Source organism: Chiloscyllium plagiosum, unplaced genomic scaffold (assembly GCF_037043375.1).
Source record: "Chiloscyllium plagiosum isolate Xiang-an unplaced genomic scaffold, Cpla_swu_hap1 HiC_scaffold_15, whole genome shotgun sequence".
Taxonomy (NCBI): domain Eukaryota; kingdom Metazoa; phylum Chordata; class Chondrichthyes; order Orectolobiformes; family Hemiscylliidae; genus Chiloscyllium; species Chiloscyllium plagiosum.
In genome coordinates, this window is record NW_028270153.1 from 65,731,239 (window position 1) to 65,754,159 (window position 22,921).

At 33.8% G+C, this 22,921-nt stretch overlaps 1 protein-coding gene across 2 annotated transcripts in view; it reads right to left on the reverse strand.

The window, feature by feature from the left end:
* Positions 1–18,869, reverse strand: part of ttll9 (tubulin tyrosine ligase-like family, member 9) — a 167,463-nt gene extending 148,594 nt beyond the window's left edge. Inside the window, exons 1-2 of one of the 2 annotated variants that reach the window (XM_087994999.1) lie at positions 18,755–18,869; positions 18,617–18,657 (exon numbers count right to left, since the gene is read on the reverse strand). In XM_087994999.1, the coding sequence (XP_087851125.1) occupies positions 18,617–18,657; positions 18,755–18,832 (119 nt within the window). In that variant the 5' untranslated portion in view covers positions 18,833–18,869. The remainder of the gene's footprint in view (positions 1–18,616; positions 18,658–18,754) is intronic. The other variant, XM_043710053.2, reaches the window with a different exon arrangement.
* Between the last annotated feature and the right edge of the window lie 4,052 nt (positions 18,870–22,921).

The window sequence follows — 22,921 nt, forward strand, 5'->3', positions numbered from 1 at the left end:
ACATATATCTACACACACACACACACATCATACATATATGTACACACACACACACCATACATATATCTACACACACACACACACACACATCATACATATATCTACACACACACACACAACATACATATATCTACACACACACACACACATCATACATATATCTACACACACACACACATCATACATATATCTACACACACACACATCATACATATATCTGCACACACATCATACATATATCTACACACACACACATCATACATATATCTACACACACACACACATCATACATATATCTACACACACACACATCATACATATATCTACACACACACACACACACATCATACATATATCTACACACACACACACACATCATACATATATCTACACACACACATCATACATATATCTACACACACACACACACATCATACATATATCTACACACACACACACATCATACATATATCTACACACACACACACATCATACATATATCTACACACACACATCATACATATATCTACACACACACACACATCATACATATATCTACACACACACATCATACATATATCTACACACACACACACACATCATACATATATCTACACACACATCATACATATATCTACACACACACACACATCATACATATATCTACACACACACACATCATACATATATCTACACACACACACATCATACATATATCTACACACACACACATCATACATATATCTACACACACACACACACACATCATACATATATCTACACACACACACACACATCATACATATATCTACACACACACACACCATTCATATATCTACACACACACACATCATACATATATCTACACACACACACATCATACATATATCTACACACACACACACACATCATACATATATCTACACACACACACACACATCATACATATATCTACACACACACACACATCATACATATACACACACACATACATCATACATATACACACACACATCATACATATACACACACACACACATCATACATATACACACACACACATCATACATATACACACACACATACATCATACACACACACATACATCATACACACACACATACATCATACACACACATACATCATACATATACACACACACATCCATCATACATATACACACACACACATCATACATATACACACACACATCATACATATACACACACACCATACATATACACACACATCATACATATACACACACATCATACATATACACACACATCATACATACACACACACATCATACACATACACACACACCATACACATACACACACACACACATCATACATATACACACACACATCATACATATACACACACATACATCATACATATACACACACATACATCATACATATATACACACATACATCATACATATATACACACACACACCATACATATATACACACACACACATCATACATATATCTACACACACACATCATACAGATACACACACACACATCATACATATACACGCACACACATCATACATACACACACACAGACATCATACATATACACACACACAGACATCATACATACACACACAGACATCATACATATACACACACATACATCATACATATATACACACATACATCATACATATATACACACATACATCATACATATACACACACATATATCATACATATACACACACACACACATCATACATATATATACACACACATCATACATATACACACACACATCATACATATACACACACACACATCATACATATACACGCACACACATCATACATCATACATACACACACATCATACATCATACATACACACACACATACATCATACATATACATACACACACATACATCATACATACACACACATACATCATACATACACACACATACATCATACATATATACACACATACATCATACATATATACACACATACATCATACATATATACACACACACACATCATACATATATACACACACACACATCATACATATATACACACACACACATCATACATATATACACACACACACATCATACATATATACACACACACATCATACATATATACACACACACACATCATACATATATACACACACACACATCATACATATATACACACACACATCATACATATATACACACACACATCATACATATATACACACACACACATCATACATATATACACACACACACATCATACATATATACACACACACACATCATACATATATACACACACACACATCATACATATATACACACATATCATACATATACACACACACACATCATACATATATACACACACATCATACATATACACACACATCATACATATACACACACACACATACATCATACATATACACACACACATCATACATATACACACACACATCATACATATATACACACACACATCATACATATATACACACACATCATACATATACACACACACACACATCATACATATATACACACACACATACATCATACATATACACACACACATCATACATATACACACACACATCATACATATATACACACACATACATCATACACATATACACACACACATCATACACATATACACACACATACATCATACATATATACACACACATACATCATACATATACACACACATACATCATACATATACACACACATACATCATACATATAGACACACATACATCATACATACACACACACATACATCATACATACACACACATACATCATACATATACACACACACATCATACATATACACACACACATCATACATATACACACACACACATCATACATATACACACACACATCATACATACACACACACACATACATCATACATATACACACACACACATCATACATATATACACACACACATCATACATATACACACACATACATCATACATATATACACACACATACATCATACATATATACACACACATACATCATACATATATACACATATACATATACACACACATACATCATACATATACACACACACACATCATACATATACACACACACACATCATACATACACACACACACACCATACATACACACACACACATACATATACACACACACATCATACATACACACACACACACATCATACATACACACACACACACATCATACATACACACACACACATCATACATATACACACACATACATATACACACACACATCATACATATACACACACATACATCATACATATACACACACACATCATACATATACACACACATACATCATACATATACACACACATACATCATACATATATACACACATACATCATACATATATACACACACATACATCATACATATACGCACACACATACATCATACATATACGCACACACATACATCATACATATACGCACACACATACATCATACATATACGCACACACATACATCATACATATACACACACATACATCATACATATACACACACACATACATCATACATATATACACACACATACATCATACATATACACACACACATACATCATACATATACACACACACATACATCATACATATACACACACACATACATCATACATATACACACATACATCATACATATACACACACATACACCATACATATACACACACACATACACATCATACATATACACACACACATCATACATATATCTACACACGCACACACACATCATACATATATCTCCACACACACAATACATATATCTACAAACACACACATCATACATATATCTACACACACACACATCATACATATATCTACGCACACACACACACATCATACATATATCTACACACACACACATCATACATATATCTACACACACATCATACATATATCTACACACACACACCATACATATATCTACACACACACACCATACATATATCTACACACACACACCATACATATATCTACACACACACACACCATACATATATCTACACACACACACACCATACATATATCTACACACACACACACCATACATATATCTACACACACACACACACCATACATATATCTACACACACACCATACATATATCTACACACACACACACCATACATATATCTACACACACACACCATACATATATCTACACACACACACACCATACATATATCTACACACACACACCATACATCTACACACACACACCATACATCTACACACACACACATCATACATATATCTACACACACACACATCATACATATATCTACACACACACACACATCATACATATATCTACACACACACACACATCATACATATATCTACACACACACACACATCATACATATATCTGCACACACACACACATCATACATATATCTACACACACACACACATCATACATATATCTACACACACACACACATCATACATATATCTACACACACACACATCATACATATATCTACACACACACACACATCATACATATATCTACACACACACACACATCATACATATATCTACACACACACACACACATCATACATATATCTACACACACACACATCATACATATATCTACACACACACACACATCATACATATATCTACACACACACACACATCATACATATATCTACACACACACACACATCATACATATATCTACACACACACACACATCATACATATATCTACACACACACACACATCATACATATATCTACACACACACATCATACATATATCTACACACACACACATCATACATATATCTACACACACACACACATCATACATATATCTACACACACACACACATCATACATATATCTACACACACACACACATCATACATATATGTACACACACACACACATCATACATATATGTACACACACACACATCATACATATATGTACACACACACACACACACACCATACATATATCTACACACACACACATCATACATATATCTACACACACACACACATCATACATATATCTACACACACACACACACATCATACATATATCTACACACACACACACACACATCATACATATATCTGCACACACATCATACATATATCTACACACACACATCATACATATATCTACACACACACACACATCATACATATATCTACACACACACATCATACATATATCTACACACACACACACATCATACATATATCTACACACACACACATCATACATATATGTACACACACACACATCATACATATATGTACACACACACACATCATACATATATGTACACACACACACACACACCATACATATATCTACACACACACACACACACACATCATACATATATCTACACACACACACACAACATACATATATCTACACACACACACACACACACATCATACATATATCTACACACACACACACACACACATCATACATATATCTACACACACACACACACACATCATACATATATCTACACACACACACACACATCATACATATATCTACACACACACACACACATCATACATATATCTACACACACACACACACACATCATACATATATCTGCACACACATCATACATATATCTACACACACACACATCATACATATATCTACACACACACACATCATACATATATCTACACACACACACACATCATACATATATCTACACACACACACACACATCATACATATATCTACACACACACACACACATCATACATATATCTACACACACACACATCATACATATATCTGCACACACACACACACATCATACATATATCTACACACACACACATCATACATATATCTACACACACACACATCATACATATATCTACACACACACACACACATCATACATATATCTACACACACACACACCATACATATATCTGCACACACACACATCATACATATATCTACACACACACACATCATACATATATCTACAAACACACATCATACATATATCTACACACACACACCATGCATATATCTACACACACACACCATACATATATCTACACACACACCATACATATATCTACACACACACACATCATACATATATCTACACACACACACATCATACATATATCTACACACACACATCATACATATATCTACACACACACACACATCATACATATATCTACACACACACACACATCATACATATATCTACACACACACACACACCATACATATACACACACACATCATACATAAACACACACACATCATACATATATACACACACACATCATACATATACACACACACACACATCATACATATACACACACATCATACATATACACACACATACATCATACATATACACACATCATACATATACACACACATACATCATACATATACACACACACACATCATACATATACACACACACATACATCATACATATATACACACACACATACATCATACATATACACACACACACATACATCATACATATACACACACACACATACATCATACATATACACACACACACATACATCATACATATACACACACATCATACATATACACACACACACATACATCATACATATACACACACACATACATCATACATATACACACACACACATACATCATACATATACACACACACATACATCATACATATACACACACACATACATCATACATATACACACACACACATACATCATACATACACACACACATACATCATACATACACACACACATACATCATACATACACACACACATACATCATACATATACACACACACATACATCATACATATACACACACACACATACATCATACATATACACACACACACACATCATACATATACACACACACACATCATACATATACACACATACATCATACATATACACACACACACATCATACATATACACACACACACATACATCATACATATACACACACACACATACATCATACATATACACACACACACATACATCATACATATACACACATACATCATACATATACACACACACATCATACATATACACACACACATACATCATACATATATACACACACATACATCTATGCACACACATATACATCATACATATATACACACATACATCATACATATATACACACATACATCATACATATACACACACATCATACATATACACACACATCATACATATATCATACACGTCATACATATACACACACGTCATACATATACACACACATCATACATATACACACACATCATACATATATACACACACATACATCATACATATATACACACACATACATCATACATATATACACACACATACATCATACATATATACACACATATACATCATACACATATATACACACATATACATCATACACATCATACACACACATATACATCATACACATCATACACACACATATACATCATACACATCATACACATATATACACACATATACATCATACACATATATACATCATACACATATACACACACATATACATCATACACATATACACACACATATACATCATACACATATACACACATATACATCATACATATACACACACACATACATCATACATATATACACACACACACATCTATGCACACACATACATCATACATATATACACACACATACATATACACACACATCATACATATATACACACACATACATCACACATATATACACACATATACATCACACATATATACACACATATACATCACACATATATACACACATATACATCACACATATATACACACATATACATCACACATATATACACACATATACATCATACAATATACACACATATACATCATACACATATATACACACATATACATCATACACACACATATACATCATACACATCATACACACACATATACATCATACACATATATACACACATATACATCATACACATATACATCATACATATATACACACACATATACATCATACACATATACATCATACATATATACACACACATATACATCATACATATACACACACATATACATCATACATATATACACACATATACATCATACACATATATACACACATATGCATGCATACATATACACACACACATATGCATGCATACACATATACATACATCATACATATACACACACACACATATGCATGCATACACATATACATACATCATACATATACACACACATACATCATACATATACACACACATACATCATACACATACACACACACATCATACACATACACACACACATCATACACATACACACACACATCATACATATACACACATACATCATACATATACACACACATACATCATACATATACACACACACACACATACATCATACATATACACACACACACACATACATCATACATATACACACACACATACATCATACATATACACACACACATACATCATACATACACACACACACACATACATCATACATATACACACACACACACATACATCATACATATACACACACACACACATACATCATACATATACACACACACACATACATCATACATATACACACACACACATACATCATACATATACACACACACACACACATCATACATATACACACACACACACACATCATACATATACACACACACACACACATCATACATATACACACACACACACATCATACATATACACACACACACATCATACATATACACACACACATACATCATACATATACACACACACATACATCATACATATACACACACACACATACATCATACATATACACACACTCATACATCATACATACACACACACACATACATCATACATACACACACACACATACATCATACATACACACACACACATACATCATACATACACACACACACACATACATCATACATACACACACACATACATCATACATATACACACACACATACATCATACATATACACACACATACATACATCATACATATACACACACACACATACATCATACATATACACACACACACATACATCATACATATACACACACACACATACATCATACATATACACACACACACATACATCATACATATACACACATACATCATACATATACACACACACACATACATCATACATATACACACACACACATACATCATACATATACACACACACACATACATCATACATATACACACACACACATACATCATACATATACACACACACACACATATATCATACATATACACACACATATGCATGCATACACATATACATACATCATACATATACACACACACATATGCATGCATACACATATACATACATCATACATATACACACACACATATGCATGCATACACATATACATACATCATACATATACACACACACATATGCATGCATACACATATACATACATCATACATATACACACACACATATGCATGCATACACATATACATACATCATACATATACACACACACATATGCATGCATACACATATACATACATCATACATATACACACACACATATGCATGCATACACATATACATACATCATACATATACACACACATATGCATGCATACATATATTTATACAAACACACATCATACATATATACACACACATACATCATACATATATACACACATACATCATACATATATACACACATACATCATACATATACACAAACATACATCATACATATACACACACATCATACATATACACACACATCATACATATACACACACATCATACATATACACACACATCATACATATACACACACATCATACATATTTACACACACATACATCATACATATATACACACATATACATCACACATATATACACACATATACATCATACAATATACACACATATACATCATACACATATATACACACATATACATCATACACACACATATACATCATACACATCATACACACACATATACATCATACACATCATACACACACATATACATCATACACATCATACACACACATATACATCATACACATCATACACACATATACATCATACACATCATACACATATATACACACATATACATCATACACATATATACATCATACACATATACACACATATATACATCATACATATACACACACACATACATCATACATATATACACACACATACATCTATGCACACACACATACATCATACATATATACACACACATACATCATACATATACACACACATCATACATATACACACACATCATACATATATACACACACACATACATCATACATATATACACACATATACATCACATATATACACACATATACATCATACAATATACACACATATACATCATACACATATATACACACATATACATCATACACACACATATACATCATACACATCATACACACACATATACATCATACACATATATACACACATATACATCATACATATATACACACATATACATCATACACATATATACACACATATGCATGCATACACATATACACACACATATGCATGCATACACATATACATACATCATACATATACACACACACATATGCATGCATACACATATACATACATCATACATATACACACACATATGCATGCATACACATATACACACACACATATGCATGCATACACATATACATACATCATACATATACACACACACATATGCATGCATACACATATACATACATCATACATATACACACACACATATGCATGCATACACATATACATACATCATACATATACACACACATATGCATGCATACACATATACATACATCATACATATACACACACACATGCATGCATACACATATACATACATCATACATATACACACACACATATGCATGCATACACATATACATACATCATACATATACACACACATATGCATGCATACATTTATACAAACACACATCATACATATATACACACACATACATCATACATATATACACACATACATCATACATATATACACACATACATCATACATATACACACACATCATACATATACACACACATCATACATATACACACACATCATACATATACACATACATCATACATATATACACACATATACATCACACAATATACACACATATACATCACACAATATACACACATATACATCATACAATATACACACATATACATCATACACATATATACACACATATACATCATACACACACATATACATCATACACATCATACACACACATATACATCATACACATCATACACACACATATACATCATACACATCATACACACACATATACATCATACACATCATACACATATATACACACATATACATCATACACATATACACACACATATACATCATACATATACACACACACATACATCATACATATACACACACACATACATCATACATATATACACACACATACATCTATGCACACACACATACATCATACATATATACACACACATACATCATACATATACACACACATCATACATCATACATATACACACACATCATACATATATACACACACACACATACAGCATACATATATACACACATATACATCACATATATACACACATATACATCATACAATATACACACATATACATCATACACATATATACACACATATACATCATACACACACATATACATCATACACACACATATACATCATACACATCATACACACACATATACATCATACACATCATACACACACATATACATCATACACATATATACACACATATACATCATACATATATACACACATATACATCATACATATATACACACATATACATCATACACATATACACACACATATGCATGCATACACATATACACACACATATGCATGCATACACATATACATACATCATACATATACACACACACATATGCATGCATACACATATACATCATACATATACACACACATATGCATGCATACACATATACATACATCATACATATACACACATATGCATGCATACACATATACATACATCATACATATACACACACACACACATATGCATGCATACACATATACATACATCATACATATACACACACATATGCATGCATACACATATACATACATCATACATATACACACACATATGCATGCATACACATATACATACATCATACATATACACACACACATATGCATGCATACACATATACATACATCATACATACACACACACACATATGCATGCATACACATATACATACATCATACATATACACACACATATGCATGCATACACATATACATACATCATACATATACACACACGCATATGCATGCATACACATATACATACATCATACATATACACACACACATATGCATGCATACACATATACATACATCATACATATACACACACACATATGCATGCATACACATATACATACATCATACATATACACACACACATATGCATGCATACACATATACATACATCATACATATACACACACACATATGCATGCATACACATATACATACATCATACATATACACACACATATGCATGCATACATATATTTATACAAACACACATCATACATATATACACACACACATACATCATACATATATATACACACACACATACATCATACATATATACACACACACATACATCATACATATATATACACACACATACATCATACATATATATACACACACATACACCATACATATATATACACACACATACATCATAAATATATATACACACATATATCATAAATATATATACACACATACATCATAAATATATATACACACATATATCATACATATATACACACACATATACATCATACATATATACACACACATATACATCATACATATATACACACACATATACATCATACATATATACACACACACATATACATCATACATATACACACACACATATACATCATACATATATACACACACATATACATCATACATATATACACACACACATATACATCATACATATATACACACACATATACATCATACATATATACACACACATATACATCATACATATATACACACATATACATCATACACATATACATCATACATACATACATCATACATACACATATACATACATCATACATATATACACACACATACATCATACATATATACACACATATACATCATACATACATACACACACATATACATCATACCTACATACACACACGCATACATCATACATACATACATCATACATATACATACATCATACATATATATACACACACATATACATCATACATACATACACACACGTATACATCATACATACATACATCATACATATACATACATCATACATATACATACATCATACACATATACACACATGTACATCATACACATATACGCACATATGCATACATCATACACATATACATACATCATACATATATACGCACACACATATACATCATACATATATACACACACATACATCATACATATATACACACATATACATCATACAATATACACACATATACATCATACACATATATACACATATACATCATACACATATATACACACATATACATCATACACACATATACATCATACACATCATACACACACATATACATCATACACATATATACACACATATACATCATACATATATACACACATATACATCATACATATATACACACATATACATCATACACATATATACACACATATACATCATACATATATACACACACATACATCATACATACATACATACATACATCATACATATACATACATCATACATATACATACATCATACACATATACACACATGTACATCATACACATATACGCACATATGCATACATCATACACATATACATACATCATACATATATACGCACACACATATACATCATACATATATACACACACACATACATCATACATATATACACACATATACATCATACAATATACACACATATACATCATACACATATATACACACATATACATCATACACACATATACATCATACACATCATACACACACATATACATCATACACATATATACACACATATACATCATACATATATACACACATATACATCATACACATATATACACACATATACATCATACATATATACACACACATACATCATACATATATACACACACATCATACATATATATACACACATCATACATATATATACACACATCATACATATATATACACACACATATACATCATACATATATACACACATATACATACACCATACATATATACACACATATACATACATCATACATATATACACACACATATACATCATACATATATACACACACATATACATCATACATATATACACACACATCATACATATATACACACACATCATACATATATATACACACATCATACATATATATACACACATCATACATATATACACACACATATACATCATACACACACATATACATCATACACATATATACACACACATATACATCATACACATATATATACACACATATACATCATACACATATATATACAAACATATACATCATACACATATATATACACACATATACATCATACACATATATATACACACATATACATCATACACATATATATACACACATATACATCATACATATATACACACATATACATCATACATATATATACATATACATACGTCATACATATATATATATACATATACATACGTCATACATATATATATACACATATACATACGTCATACATATATACACACATATATACACGTCATACACATATACACACCTATATATACACGTCATACACATATACACATATACACACATATATATACATCATACACATATACACACATATATATACATCATACACATATACACACATACATATACATCATACACATATACACACATACATATACATCATACACATATACACACATACATACATCATACACATATACACACCTATACATACATCATACACATATATATACACATATACATCATACACATATATATACACATATATATCATACATATATATATATACACACACACATATACATCATACATATACACACACACATACATCATACATATATACACACATATGCATACATCATACACATATACATACATCATACATATATACGCACACACATATACATCATACATATATACACACATATACATACACCATACATATATACACACACATATACATACATCATACATATATACACACACATATACATACATCATACATATATACACACACATATACATACATCATACATATATACACACATATACATACATCATACATATATACACACACATATATACATCATACATATATACACACACATATACATCATACATATATACACACACATATACATCATACATATATACACACACATATACATCATACATATATACACACACACATATACATCATACATATATGTACACACACATATACATCATACATATATACACACATATACATCATACATATATACACACACATATACATCATACATACATACACACACATATACATCATACATACATACACACACATATACATCATACATACATACACACACGTATACATCATACATACATACATCATACATATACATACATCATACATATATACACACATATACATCATACACATATACACACATATACATACATCATACACATATACACACATATACATACATCATACACATATATATATACACATATACATCATACATATATACACACACACATACATCATACATATATACACACACATATACATCATACATATATACACACACATATACATCATACATATATACACACACACGCATATACATCATACATATATACACACACATATACATCATACATATACACACACACACATATACATCATACATATATACACACACATATACATCATACATATATACACACACATATACATCATACATATATACACACATATACATCATACATACATACATCATACATATACATACATCATACATACACACATATACATACATCATACATATATACACACACACATACATCATACATATATACACACACACATACATCATACATATATACACACACATATACATCATACATATATACACACACATATACATCATACATATATACACACACATATACATCATACATATATACACACATATACATCATACATATATACACACATATACATCATACATATATACACACATATACATCATACATACATACACACACATCATACATATACATACATCATACATATACATACATCATACATATACATACATCATACATATATATACACACATATACATCATACACATATACACACATATACATACATCATACACATATATATACATCATACATATATACACACATATACATCATACATATATACACACACGCATATACATCATACATATGTACACACACGCATATACATCATACATATACACACACGCATATACATCATACATATACACACACACGCATATACATCATACATATACACACACACACATACATCATACATACACACACACACATATACATCATACATATATACACACGTATACATCATACATACATACATCATACATATACATACATCATACATATATATACACATCATACATATATACACACACATATACATACATCATACATACACACATATACATACATCATACATATATACACACATATACATCATACATATATACACACACATATACATCATACATATATACACACACACACATACATCATACATATATACACACACACATATACATCATACATACATACACACACGTATACATCATACATACATACATCATACATACATACATCATACATATACATACATCATGCATATATATACACACATATACATCATACATACATATATCATACATATACATACATCATACATACACACACATACATACATCATACATATATACACACACATACATCATACATATATACACACACATATACAACATACATATATACACACACATATACAACATACATATATACACACATATACATCATACATACACACACGTATACATCATACATACATACATCATACATACACACACGTATACATCATACATACATACATCATACATATACATACATCATACATATACATACATCATACATATATATACACATATACATCATACACATATACATCATACACATATACACACATATACATACATCATACACATATACACACTCATATACACATATACACACACACATATACACATATACACACACACATATACATCATACATAGATATACACACACACATATACATCATACATATATACACACACACGCATATACATCATACATATACACACACGCATATACATCATACATACACACACACGCATATACATCATACATATATACACACACATACATCATACATATATACACACACATACATCATACATATATACACACACATACATCATACATATATACACACGTATACATCATACATACATACATCATACATATACATACATCATACATATATACACACACACATATATACATACATCATACATACACACATATACATACATCATACATACACACATATACACACATCATACATACACACATATACACACATCATACATATACACACACACATATACATCATACATATATACGCACACACATATACATCATACATATATACACACACACATATACATCATACATACATACACACACGTATACATCATACATACATACATCATACATATACATACATCATACATATATATACACACACATATACATCATACATATATACACACACACATATACATCACACATATACACACACACACATATACATCACACATATACATACATCATACACACATATACATACATCATATATATATATATATACACACACATATAAATCAGCTGATGCAGACCAGGGGGATGTTTCTGTGCTGAAACACATGGGTTCCAGTTCTTTGTCCAAAGGCACGTTTCGCTAACGCGAGTTCACTATAACGCGGATGATGGACGGTACGGGGTACCGTTCCTATAACGCGATGTCATGTCCGGTAGTTTTGATCGCGGTCTCTCTATACCGCGGGGCTGAAGGCACAGCCCAGCGCCCACTAACACCGGGCGGTGTTTAATAAATACGAAAACTCACTTGTGTTTGAGATTACCAGGCGGCCCCTTGTTGCCGGCACCCTGTTTAAAAACAAAATGTCAATTAGTGCACTTTCACCGGTGGGAATGGGGGGAGGGGATGGGAGGGGGGGGTAATAGAGGGAAGGGCCGTCTTGACCTTGCCCCGGTTCATGGCACTCCGCACCCGGGGCCCAGGCCCAGGCCCAGGCCCGCTCTCGCCGCCTGCCGTTCCCATGGTAACCACGACAGGCCGGGGCCCGGAAACGAGCCTGCGCACTGACGGTACCGCCGGGCCCCTGATTGCGCCTGCGTACCACCGAACGGTGCGGCTGCGCAGTCGTGTCTGACCGGGCCCGGGAGTGGGCGTGCGCGGTCTTCCTGACCTCCCCAGGCATGTGTCCTCACTGTGTGAGGGTGTCACTCCCTTTGCAGTGTGCTCCTGCCACAGAAAAATAAATAAAGGTTCCACACCTCCCCCCCAGAGTAATGAAACAACAGAGATAGTTTATCAACACAGGAATGGGAGTAGGCCATTCAGCCCATTGTACCTGCTACATCCTTCAATTGAATAATGGTTGACCATGACATTGCTTTACAAATGTGAATGTTGGTGATTGGGTCAACATTTATTGCCCATTCCTCAACATTGATTCTGGACCCCATGAAGTCTCATGTCTTCAGGTTTAACTTGGGTCAAGGAAACCTCTTGCTGATTACCACATACCATACCGTCCTGCCTCAGCTGGATGAATCAGTGCTCCTTCATGTCGAACCCCAGTTGGAGAAAGCACGGAGGCTGGGGGATTTCAATGTCCACCAAGAGTGGCTCAGCAGCAACATTACTGACCCAGCTGGTTGGGTCCTGAAGGAGATAGCTGCTAGACTGGGTTTACAGCAGTGGTGAGGGAACCAACATGAGGGAAAAAACACACGTGACCTCATTGTCACCAAGTTGCCTCCTGCAGATGCACCTGACCATTACAGCATTGGTAAGAGTGACCACCACACAGTCCTTGTGGAGATGAAGTCCCCCCTCACATTGAGAATAATCTCCATTTTGTTGTGTGGCACTATCACTACGGTAAATGGGACAGACTGCAAACAGATTTAGCAATTCAAGCCTTGTCAGTAATGAGCTGCTGTGGGCCTTCAACAGCATCTAAAATTATAATACAGTGCAATCTGCAACCTCAGCCCTGTATATTCTCCTCTCAACCATTACCATCAGCCCTGTTCAATGGAGGGCAAGCCAGAAGCAGCACCAGACAGGCAGCTAAAAATGAGGAGTCAATTTGGTGAAGCTACCAAACAGGACTACTGCGTGCCAAACAGCACAAGATTTGCAGAAATCTTCAGCCAGAAATGCCGAGTGGATGATCAATCTCAGTCTCCTCCAGAGCTCCTCAGCATCACAGATACTGGTCTTCAGCCAATTTGATTCACTCCATGTGATATCAAGAAATGGTTGAAGGCACTGAATACTGCAAATATTCTGGTAATAGTACTGAAAACTTGTAGTCCAGAACAACCCATTTCCAGCTAGTTGTTCCAGTCCAGTTACAACATTGGCATTTACCTGAAAACATTGCCTCAGCATGCCCTGTAAACACAAAGCAGAGCAAATCCAACCCGGCCAATTACTGTTCCATCACTCTGCTCTCAATCATCTGTAAAGTGATGGAAGAAGTCATCAAGTGTTATCAAGCAGCACTTGCTTAGCAATAACCTTCTCATTAATGCCTAGTTTAGGTTCCCCATGGTCACTCAGCTCCTGACTTCATTACAGATTTGATTGAAACATGGCCAAAAGAGCTGAATTCCAGAGGTGAGGTGACAGCGACAGCCCTTGACATCAAGGTGGCATTTGACTGAGTGTCGCATCAAAGAACCCTAGCACCATTGGAATCAATGGGTATCAGGGGCCAAATCCTCCACTGGTTGGAGTCATACTTGGCACATAGGAAGATTGTTGGAGGTCAGTCATCTCAGCTCTACAGGAGTTCCTCAGGGTAGTGTTCTAGGCCTGAACAACTATAGCTGCTTCATCGATGACCTTCCCTCCATCATTGGTTCAGAAGTGGGATGTGCACCAATGATTGCACAACGTTCAGCACCATTCATGACTCCTCAGAAACTGAAGTGGTCCATGTTCAAATTCAGCAAGACCTGGATAATATCCAGGCTTGGACTGACAAGTTTCAAATTACATTCATGCTACACAAATGCCAGGCAATGACTATCTCCAACAAGAAACAATCTAACCACTGCCTCTTAACATTTAGTGATGTTATCATCACTGAATCTCCCACTATCAACATTTTGTGGGTTAAGGCAGAGTTTTAGGGTGAGGGGGAAAGATTTAAAACGGACCTAAGGGGCAACTTTTTCACATGGAGGGTAGTGCATGTATGGACTAAACTATCAGAGGAGGTGGTGGGGACTGGTACAGTTACAACATTTAAAAGGCATCTGATGGTATGTGAATAGGAGGTGTTTAGGGGGATAAGGGCCAGGTACTGGCAAATGGGACTAGATTAATTTAGGATGTCTGGTCAGCAAGGACGAGTTGGACCAAAGGATCTGTTTCCGTGCTGTACAACTCCCTAACTCTGTGACTTTAACTGAATTGTCCTATTGGTTGTTCAGTCAAGTGATTTTCTGACTTATAGTTAATTTCCATTTTCACTCGAGCCTGTTTCTCTGGTTGTAAATGAGATGAATCGGATTTGATTGATGCAGGTTTATATACTTCCTACACAATGTTTGTCTGAAGTTGGGCACTTTCCTGAAATTGTTTGTAAATCACCTTGCCAGATGCTCCCATCATTGTTTCCCTTAGTATGGGAATATGGTGTCTAACCTTTCCATTACTTCAGCATTAACTAACAGGATAGTAGGACGTTAAATCTGTGAATGGTCCAAATATTTTTCTAGTTCATTCTCACTGTTTCTCTCATCCTCAAGTGTTCTCATTAACCTAATCCTTTCTACGATGGTTTTGATTCAATATGCTGCGATGACACAAGATGTTAATCTTCTTTGAAAGTCAGTTGGATAATTTACCTTACTAACCCGTTTAATTCCCTTGTATAGACCAGCGGATCTTGTTTTTTGGACCTCCCCCATCAAAATACGACTCCATCTCCTGCTTGAAATGCTCAATTTTCAGCATTTCTATCGAGCCATTCTTTTACCTGTCCCTGTGAAGGTGGTAAATGCTCCTGTCCAGGTTCCCATGATCTCTACATGGAACATTTACACATCAGGGTGGCAGTGGCTCAGTGGTTAGCACTGCTGCCTCACAGCACCAGGGACCTGGGTTTGATTCCAGCCTCGGGTGGCTGTCTGTGTGGAGTTTGCACTTTCTCCCTGTGTCTGTGTGGGTTTCCTCCGGGTGCTCTGGTTTCTTCCTAAAATCCAAAGATATGCAGGTCAAATGAATTGGGCATGCTAAATTGCCCGTAGTGTTAGGTGCGTTAGTCAGGGGTAAATGTGGGGGGGGGGGGGGGGGGGTTACTCATCAGAGGGTCGGTATGGACTTGTTGGGCCAAATGGTCTGTTTCCACACTGTAGGGATTCTAATCTAACATTTATACATCGAGGATCCATCTTTCTGTCCACGAACCCATTCCTTTAGTGGGCTATGAACTGGTCTAATTGGACTAAACATGGCAGATTCATTCAGAACATCTCTGAAAGCAAAGACAAGCAACTCCAGAACTTAGTCCTGAATATTTCTAGAAATCTAGGGTTCTCAGAGTTTATTGCTCCTTCATTTGACTCTGAAGGACCTGTACTCTCCCTGTTTCTTTATTTCTTCTGCTGTGCATTTTCCCACAAGTAGCTGATCCAAGACCAGATCCTGCCTCACTTTCATAAAAATCCACCTTCACCCAATCCAAAACCCCTTTTTGCAGACCATTTTTTCCTTTTCCATAACAAACTTAAAATGTACGGTGTTGAGATACCTCTCACTGAAATTCTCACCCACTGTCAGGTCAAACAACTGTCTGGCTTCGTTTCTCAGAATGACAAACTGCTTCAGCACTTGTTCGACCTTCAAAAAAAGAACGGACATAAACATTTCAAAGATATTCTTAGATGTTTAAACTTTCCACTAATTCAATTTCTTAAAAATTTGGCTTCCGCTGCACTGTCTGAAGACAAATTATGTCTTTGTCCAGTGAGAGACTTTGAACAGCTCCTGCCTCCCTTCACATAGTTACGGGTTTAGCTGTATCATTTGAGGAAGAAAGAATTACTTTTCATCTCATCAAAAAACTATATATCTCACCCACCTTATTCACATCCCTGCAATCACAGC